General features: G+C 37.0%; 1 protein-coding gene across 3 annotated transcripts in view; it reads left to right on the top strand.

The window, feature by feature from the left end:
- The window catches only part of BICD1 (BICD cargo adaptor 1), a 189149-nt gene extending 181681 nt beyond the window's left edge, over window positions 1–7468 (top strand). For 2 of the 3 annotated variants that reach the window (XM_082310129.1, XM_082310124.1), the window contains one exon: window positions 1706–7468. In XM_082310129.1, the coding sequence (XP_082166255.1) occupies window positions 1706–1793 (88 nt within the window). In that variant the 3' untranslated portion in view covers window positions 1794–7468. The remainder of the gene's footprint in view (window positions 1–1705) is intronic. The other variant, XM_082310126.1, reaches the window with a different exon arrangement.
- Window positions 7469–9878: the final 2410 nt, after the last annotated feature.

Raw genomic sequence — 9878 nt, forward strand, 5'->3', positions numbered from 1 at the left:
ACTCATCTTCAGGAGCATTAATGTGAAACAGAATCTAACTTAAGACATGCAAGTCTATGATCTTCAAATAAGCCCAGAGGTTCAAGGACCGTAGCTCCTCCTGAACTGGAATACCTGTGGATTTGTGGTCATAGTCTCCTAGGCTTCTCTGATTTAAAAATGTGGATATTGCCATCTACTTTCTTAATGGTGATGGTGCACACTTGTTTCTGCCTTCAAGCAAGTGCAATGTCATTTCTTTGTTTCCCTGAGTAAATGCTATATGTGGAACTACAGACATTTTTAGTATCGCTTGCATTTCCAGTGGCAGATTTTCAAGTACCTTTGGCATTTCAAATTGATTCATTTCCAGCGACAGTCTAATTGCATTCCGTCAGCCAACACTCCGATAGTCTGTGCTGCAGTGATAATATGTAACAGCACAGTTTCTAAAGAAGGAAAATGGAAAAGGCAAATTTGCTTGAAGACAGGGACATAAATGATTGTGCTTCATCATATAGCACATTGTTGAGCTTGGGATAACTTCAAGACTGTAGAACAGTTGAAGCATTAGGAAAAAAACTCTCCCAGACACATCAAAGAACTGGGTTTTGGATTTATTTTTTTTTTTTTTTTATAAATTGCATTTACTTCTGTTCTTTTGTATCTTGTTTTGCCACATGCTTTCCTTGAAAGTTTAATGGCTGTCACTTAGCTTGACATTGGCTAGATGAGCTGAAGTTCACCCTTTTAAAGCAGGACAGGCTGAGGCTGAGGAATCATACAGAGCTCACTTAAGCTGTGCCTGCATTGCCTACTGCAGCGTAGCGTAGACTGCTAAGCTGCCTTTAAATGAGCAAACCTGAGTATCTGAAGCTTTTCTAGCAGGAGCACCCTGGAAGTCTGCACCAAGAAGTGGGGTATGTTTGTGTTAGCTGCCCCTTATCTTTGTGCCTCCAGGCGGCAACTCCAGCCCTACCTGGTTTGCTGAAAGCTAGTTCAGACCTCTCTGCACTATATGACAGTGTACACTATAAATGCACATTTAGAGGTTTAAGGGGTGAATGCTGTTATCAGACAAATTGTACATGAAAAACAGTCAAGTGACAAAACTATATGACGGAACTGAAGAGGATTCAAACAGCACAAAACCAAAAGAAAACAAAACACAAAAAACTCCACCCTTTGGAAGTGTTAATTACAAAATATGTAATGCTTATGTTGCCTGACAAGGAAGGTTACACCGTATTTGTACAAATGTACTAGTAAATATGTCACACTCAGTAAGAGATCACATTTTTGCAAAGTGATGAAACACGATTTCCAGACTGGCACTGTCCTTCATTTCAAACAATTAATCAGTTGCATATAGAAAATCTTTAATGTTCCCATAAAGATGGCACCTGTATTTTGTCCTTCAAATTTGCTCCCCCGTTTCGCACATGCATTCATTTCTCCACACAGCATTTTTCACCAGAGCATCCAAACAGCAATACATGAACTGGCAAGCAGGGTATCGGTGGCATTTCATGTATGCAGCAAGGTGTCACTGAATGTGTGTGCACTGAGGATTTTCTTTATGTATACTGTGTATCTGAGGTTACAGATTTATAGATGAGGTTTCATTCCCTTTTAAAATTTGTTTCCAGCCCTGTGCTGTTTACATGCATGTAAAAAGTTTGCCATGTATTTTAAGCACTTTTTCTCTTTTCTTTTTAATTTTCAGTCCTAATGCTCTTCCAGAAGAGCAGCCACATTCCAGCTCTCAGTGTGCCCCTCTCAACTGTCTCTCTAAGCCTCCTCCTTACCCCTAATCTTCATATGCAACGTAAGAGAAAATGCAAACAGAGTGGAGTTCACGAAACAAAGGTTGGGGTTGTTCCCAGCAAGCGGGTAGACAATCCTGCCTTGTTGCTGCATTGACAAGTCTGGATTCATATCCCCTGCTCTGGCGACTGAGGGAAGGTTGAGAAGAAGAACACAAAGCACAGAGCCCAACCTATCAAGAAGACTTTTTATGGTTCCTCTGATTGTATTCAAACTTTGCTGTCACAACTAAAGTGTAGTGAAATTTAACATCTCGACAAAAATGTTCCTCCCAGCTGCTTGGCTTTACCTCTGAAATAATGAGAGACTTAAGCCAATATTAAAAAAAGTATGTTACAAAAATCCTACCCTCACATCCTCTAAGTTCAGCCATAGGAACCAGTTCAAATTTCCTTTTGTCATTAAGGGTGTGATATTTATTTCTTACTTTATTTGCACCAGAATTTTGTGTTTATAAAATACAGTCTTTTTTTTCTTTGTGAGAGTTGTGTTTAATTGATTTTGTTTTTTAAAAACAAGCAGAAATAGCTTAAGTGAAGAACGACTGTGTTAATATTAAAAAGAGGCTTGTTGCATTGGCCAGCATACGGCCAATTTTTATTGCACAAAAATGTTGGAAATGGGTTGAATTGGAATGTTAACAATGACTGTATATTTTGCTGCTGCACTTATATTGTTTATGCACTTGGTTTTTTTTAATTCCTATTACACTAGCTTCTGATTTTGTTCTAGCTCTTCACTGAAAGATAATTATTAAGCCTAAGAAGGAGATGAAAGGATGATGCATTGATTTGTTTTCAGTTGTTTTCTTGCATCGTAATTATATTTTTGCATTTCAGACAAGTAGATGAATTGGTGCTGTTTTTTGGTGTTACTTTCTATTTGGTATCTGAGAAAGAAAATCTAAAACAAGTAAGATGTTGCGTGCTAATTATAAACATTCTTTCCTCCCGCTCCCATATTCAGGATACTAGTTCGAGGCCTTACCGTGAAAGGCTAGGATGAATGGCAAAGTTGTATGCGTTTCGTGTTAAGTATTCTGTGGCGAAAGAACACATGCGGGTAGGGTTAACGGTGTGGATCAAAGTTAGTAGGACTTAACTGTATTGCATTTTTTCCTTGCCAAAAATCAACAGACACAGAACCTTAGCTCATGTCAGTTTATGACAAATACTCAGGTGATCTACACTACGCAGACTCTATCGCAACAGTGCACAGTGTTCCTAGTTAAAGATTCTTTCCTGTAAAAGCTGAGTAAGTCTGGGTTTTTTCTTAAAAAGTAGTGAGTTTCAGAACAAAATCAAGGATAGAGGAATTTATTTTGCACAGTACCTGACAGCAAGGCAAGTGGTTAAGTAGGGGGTCATGGTTCAGCCTCTATGGGCTTCCCGTCTGGTCATCAGCTAGAAAAAAAGTCTGCAGTACTGCCTACCTGCCTACTTGCTGGTAACTAGCAGACTCCTTGCTTTGTCAGGTGGCCTTAATTTATTTACAGAAGAAAGGCTTAGATATTTCCACGTCTTTATTCCTTCTCTGCAGCATACATATGACCTAGAAGCGGGAAACAGAGTACAGCTTAAGGTACAGAGCAGCTGGGGAGAAAAAATTGCTGCAGGTGTGGTTGGAATAATGCTTTCATATTCTGCCTGAATCTGAGAAAATGAAGTCGGTCTTCTGTTAGTAACAGTGCTTACCAAATGTTACGATACACAAAACATCAGCAGAGGAAAGAATCGGTGACCACTCAGTGTGCCTAACAAATCATTATTACCATAGTACCAGTAACAAAGGTGCTGTAAATAGAAATACTCTATGTCATCAACAGTGTATGTCATGTAACCTTGGCAAAGCAGCTGAGCTATTGTAACAAAACATTCAGAGTCAGAGGTGGAGAAAACAGGAACAAACTGATATCCAATTCTGATCAGATCAAACAGACAACACTCGGCAGTGTTTCGACTTCGGTTTCCATGCAGTTCGCATGATTCTTCTCTTGTACATTTACATCACTGTTCAGTATCATACTTAACCTATGTGTTGTCTTGTCATAGAAAAGTCAAGTAAAAACTTGTTCAGCTCTATCATACTGTCTGATACTGATATTAGCTGCTACTTTGATTTTTATTTAAAAAAAACAAAACAAAACATTTTGTCTGAGGCAAATTCTGCCTTCAAAAAGCAGCTCAGAATTCCTGACCTTGTCAGACTGATGTATGAATATCACACAGTGGCCACGTCTGCATCCAACAAAGACAGCTACTGTATATTGTTAAACAGAAAAAGAATTTGCATTGCACTTTGAATTACAGTTACTGCAGGCTTCACTTGGAATAGTTTTTCCTATTTTCATATCCAAATCAAACATGTTTTCCCTGAATTTAAGTTAAATTAAACAGAAACTCAGTGAAATACATTTCCTTTCTATATAGATACAAATTTATTGGAAAAAATGTTGTATCGGAACAGTTGTTTAGAAACGTATTTGTTTCCAGTTGTGATTTGCAGAGCAACTTTGGGAAATCGAACCATTGTACTGGTATGTCCGTGTGGATCAGGAGTTACGAAACAGCATCCAATGGTATAGAAATTGTGGCCCCGTTTTATAGAAATAAGTGGGTTTATTAATTTTTTTATTCTCTTAAGCTTTAAATCCTTAATTTCTAAGTTTTCAATTTACATTTTTTTATATGTAGTAAAACTTAAGTGTTGGAAAGGTAAGAGAACTAGAAACAAACCAGCTTAAATTTATAAATGGCTTTACTTATTGCATTTATAAGTTATAAAACGGTGTAGGTCCCTGGGACAACTTTTGTCAGTTAACCAGTACAAAATAAAATACGTATCTTGAACTTGAGATGATAAGCTCTTCTTTATTATATAGTGATTGATAACATGCAACTTTGTGAGAGATTTTGTAGGAAATATTTACATGCAGACAAAACCAGAAACAAAAGCGTGTTTTTTTTAAGGGTTGCAAAATATTATATTTTGCCCATTTAAAATTAATTTATGATGTGTTGATATCTATTCTGTTTAAAGATTAAGAAAAAAATTATACATATATTTGTAACTGTTGAGTATACTCAGAAATGCTGAAATGTGTCCTACAGGGTAAGGAAGCAATTCAAATTCTGCTCTGACTTTCGCATCTGAAATGCAGCTTTTGTTCTCTATGATGGCCTTGAAATTTCTTTGTGTTTGGAATAGACTGTTCAGTTCTGGGGCATTTTGCTTTGGGTTTTATTTTTCAGATGTAGTGAAAAAATATTCCTTGTTCAGTGAAATGATCCACTTCCGGAAATCCAGTTTATAGGAAATGTGTGGGGAAAAAAAGAAAAGGAAAAAATAGAAAAAAAACCCCAAATATAAGGGGAGAAAAAGATGAATAAATAAATTGTAACATGTAATAGTATGGAAAATACATTTTCTACCAGTCAGAAGATAAATGGAGATTTTACAGAAAGAGGAAATATTACCATTTTTCATGCTAATCATATAGAAGTTTCTGCCTTCTAGATGGAGGCAATAGTGATATTCTTTCTGATTGATCTAATTGACAGGTTGGCATCTCTGTGCTTTCTCCATCCACATTTTTCCCAGTAAATTAATGTAACCATAGCTATACAGTAGGGTTCATAGAATGAAACTGTAATTAATGCTGCAAGTTTTAATGCCAAGATAACTTTCAGTTTATTTTTTTATTTTAAAAAATTGTGAACTTGTTTAAGCCATTTGCCATATTTAAGTGTGAACAGAAAGGAGATTACATTATGAAATAGAACCTCACTTATGACATATGACCTCATCTATGAAGGCTGCTCACAATAGTTCTGTTGGAAATACTTAAGTAAGCTGTTAGTAAAATATGACCCAGCCCGTATCACACTGGGAACGACACCCTTGAGTCTGGGCCCTTATTTTGATACCAACCTTATCGTTCAGCGTGCAATGCCAAAGTCAGTAGTTGTGCTACCAATTCCACTATAGCTGGATTCATCATCATCATAAAGTATAGATTATATCAGCTCTTTTGAGGTCTGTTCCTTTCTTTGGCGGAAGATGCATATCCACTGAGGTTACAGTAAATTTCTTTCTTTTGTACTTTGGAAATCTTCGTTTGAGAACAGCAGGCACTGAAGTTTTACCTTTGAAGTATGAGAATTGCTACAGTTACCTCTTTAAAAATTCCAGTCATCACTTTTCTTCAGTTTTCCTTTGCTGTGTGTGCAGTGAGTCTGAAAGGGATATACAATATTCAGACTTTTTTAGCCATTAAGGGTTTTTTTAGTATAATTAAGCATCCTGTGGAAAAGAAACAAAAAAGTAATTGCCTTTCGCCTTCAGGCACAAATGCATCTAAATATGCAATGTAAAATGCGTGCATGAGATTCTTAACATTGTGTAGCTTTTCCATATCCATAACTAAGCTAGAAAATTCTTATTTCTTGTGCAATCTGCATATTCCTCTTGCTAGAAAGGCAAGATGACTATCACAGAGAGTCTGTATCTTTCATTTGGAGGTGCACGGCTTAAATCCTTATTGGTTTTTAATCTGTTTCCTGTGGAGCTCTTGAAAATCCCCTTTGTGAAATCTAATAGCAACCAAGTGACAAACTGACAAAAGGTAAAGGAAAAATCCTATATTCCATGACTGGAGTTAACGTGCAGGCAGACTCTGGGTGATAGGGCCTTTTTTTTACAAAAATGTCTTTCTATGAAGCTCTGTATTTGTTTTGATTATCGTGATTTGCTGTAAAAGAAAGGGTGGAGAAGAGTGTATGTTTTTTTCTTTGCATTAGTAAACAGAGTTTAAAAGTTTTTATTGATTACATGGTTATTGGATTTTAAGAATATTTTGGAAATCAGTAAACACTAGCGATTGATAAAAGTTTCAAGCAGACTGACTTGCTAGCTGAGTTGTTATTTTATCAGCTATGAAGAAGAAATAAGAGTAATCTAGCTTTATTTTTTTTCCCTCCTGTTCACAGATATGGCTATGTCTGGTATGCCAGTGGATAAATTAAGTCCATTCCATTAGTTATTGCCCTATTGATTTTCAGCCCTGTGGTTTGACTGTTAAAGGGTTAATTAACTTGATCCTTTGTAAACAATTAAAAAAAAAAAAACTGATGTTTTGTGATTTTTGTAATCTATTGAATGTTTCCATTTGCATGATGTTCTGTATCTAACGAACCATACAAATTGCTGTGTTCCTTTCAAAAGAGTTTTAACATTGGTGGAGTTTGTGACAAACACAAATTTGTATACTGTATGTTTACTGCTGTAATAACTCAGCTACTTCTATGTTGAATTGACATTATGTTGTCCTGCCTTCTTGGGGTTAAATGATGGAGTGTTTCTAGATGATGAAGAATATAAAAGTATATATGTTCATTTGCTAAAGACTGAATATTGGAAACTCTTCCTGTTGCTACTTTATGCTAAAAGCAAAAAAGTTAAATAACTCTTGTTTCCAAAAATGCATCATTTGTTTTTAAAATTGAAGTAATTCCCATGTTAACTTTCCTTGTCCTTGTAGACAATCCTAGATTAATGCCTTGTGAGGGATTCATAAAGTCTGTGCTTGTACATGTGTAATATGATCATGCAGTCAAATGGTTGGGAAAAACACTCTAGTGCTGAAGAAAATAATTAAAAGAAGCCGATATACTGATTCTTACATCTTTATGTTGCAATTAAAATTACAGTGTAATGCATAACTGTTCCAGTGAATAAACTGGCCATTTTTGTTCATTTAATTCCATGCTGTCTGGTCTACTTCTATTTACGTCAGTTTGCAGTGCATTGGTTTGGCTTATACTTTTGCATTTATTTAGTTCTTAAAGATCCATAGTTGTAAGTTTAAAAGGTATTAGTCAGGAAATTGAGAAGGGAAACCAACGTTAAAGGAAAAGGGAATCAGAATTAAAGCAAAGATGCTTCCTCTGTTTTCTGAGATTGAGGCAGATGCTAAAATAAAGACTGATTCCCCATATACTGTTTCCAACAGATTTCAGTGATCTCTGAAATGCTGCAACATCTGCATAAAGTCTCAGTACAAGAATGCTTTGTAAGATGCAAATCTCCACCCTCAGGGGATGTGGAAGCAAAGGAAGAGCTGAAGTCGGCATAAAATTGTCTTGGGAGTGCTCTGTACAGTACAGCATACCATACCTGCTCTTAAAAGTAAAACATCTTTTATCCCTTGTGGAAGAGCCTTGCTCTGACAGCAAGGGGGTCAAAATCCTCCCTTAACAGCCAATCCCTCAGTGGTCCAGGAGCATGTCCCTGGCAGGCAGCTCCTCTGGTGAATCTCACTGCTGGCAGGGTCTCTGAGGGGTAGCAAATGTCTGGCTTTTAGAAATGGGCCAGGAAAAGCGAAGAGCCTGGAGGAAGGATTGCACCTCCAAGCCTGCTGTGATGTTTGACCCAATAGGAACTATTGGAGGGCTGGTTTTGGTTTTGGCTGGCTGGCACAGTGCTTTGGATACTAACAGGATTTGTGCATGGTGACAGAAATGCAGTTCAAGAGCTGTTGGTCGTCTAAGTTCTTCCCACTTCTCTCTTTTCTTCCTTTTTCTCATCTAGCAGGGTGAGGTCTCCCGCCTTTCCTACGTTCATTGCAGAAGTGCTTTTGGCAACGGTGTTGCATGACCATTTTAGCAGAAGTGTGACTGCTCAGGATAGGATTTTCTTACACTGGGTGTTCCTCCTCTTCCATTTTAAATTGAAAGAGTTTCTGAGAATAAAAAAAGGGGAGAGCAGACTTTTCTTCCTCAGCGTATTTGTTTTGATAGCGGTTTCACATAGGGTTGCCCCTTGTGTGAATGTTCTCATGGCAAAGTTGATTTGAGAAAGTTCTAACCCCTGTTGCTCCTTCCCCTTCCTCTCTATCCTCCCTTCAGCTGGTCCTGTGCAACTCTCTTCTCTGAGAGGCAATGGTATGAGTAATGTCACTGAAATAGCCTGGGTTAAAAAAAAAAAAACAAAACCAAAACAATAACTCCAAAAATACATCTGTTGTTTCCACAGAAAATGTCTGTGTAATATCTCCGTTGTTCTGGAGCAGGAGGTAATTTCTGAGAAATGAACTATTGGTTTTCCTATAGAAATATGCCAGATAATAATGGAAAAGATCACAAAGCTAAAGTTTACAGTGACTGCTACTGCAAGTCTTTGTTTCTGGATACCTCCCTTGATAAATCCTGCAGTTATGCTTAGAGAAACGCAGAGCGCTCCCAGTTATACCTAAAGGCAGCAGGAGCCATAGTTTGACTCTAAACACCATAAAACACTGACAGGCCACTAGCAACTCAGGTTGAGCACAAAAAATTACTGCTAAATTTTGAACAATGTTGAAACCTAGATTTCATAAGACCAATCATAAGAGCAGAGGTACTAATTATGAAGAGGGCCATATTAAAGGGCCTGACATCCACATGTTCTAGCAGCCTGTGAATGGCAAATGTAGAAGAGAAGATTTTATATATAGAACAAAATATAGGGGCAAAATGGAGCTAAAATAGATAATAATAATAATGTGCATCCTGGGAAAAAATATTTGGAATAAAGCCAGCTTTCATCTATTTGTGTATGCTAAAGGCACAAGCACAACTGCTTTCCTCCCAGTGGAATGTTTGAGTGATTGCCTGAATGAAAGAAGAAAGTCCTAACTTTGCACAAAAATAAGGCTCAATACTAGAGTTGACAACTCAGCAGAAGCTTAATAACCCAGTAAAAAATATTGACCTTTGCAAGAATGATTCCTTCTTGACTAGAGCAGTATATTAGAAAATGCACATTTCACTCATTATTATTTATAAATTCTCTTGTATCATATTGGAGGAATAATGTTTGGTGTCTGGTTTTAGAGAAAAAAATGACGTTTAAATTATTGTTATAATAATACAGGATTGAGAAAATGTTATTTGTGAGAAAGCTCCAAATGAGGTGGGGAAAGAAGCCCTTTCATCTCCCTTAAGTGAGTTATCAGGAAAGTTTGGAAATAATGAGACAGTTGTGTCCATTTAAATTAATTCATAGGATTCCCTACCTGGGGAGGGCTGTCATCT

This window comes from Platalea leucorodia (genome assembly GCF_965183815.1).
Source record: "Platalea leucorodia genome assembly, chromosome: 4".
NCBI classification, from domain to species: Eukaryota; Metazoa; Chordata; class Aves; order Pelecaniformes; family Threskiornithidae; genus Platalea; species Platalea leucorodia.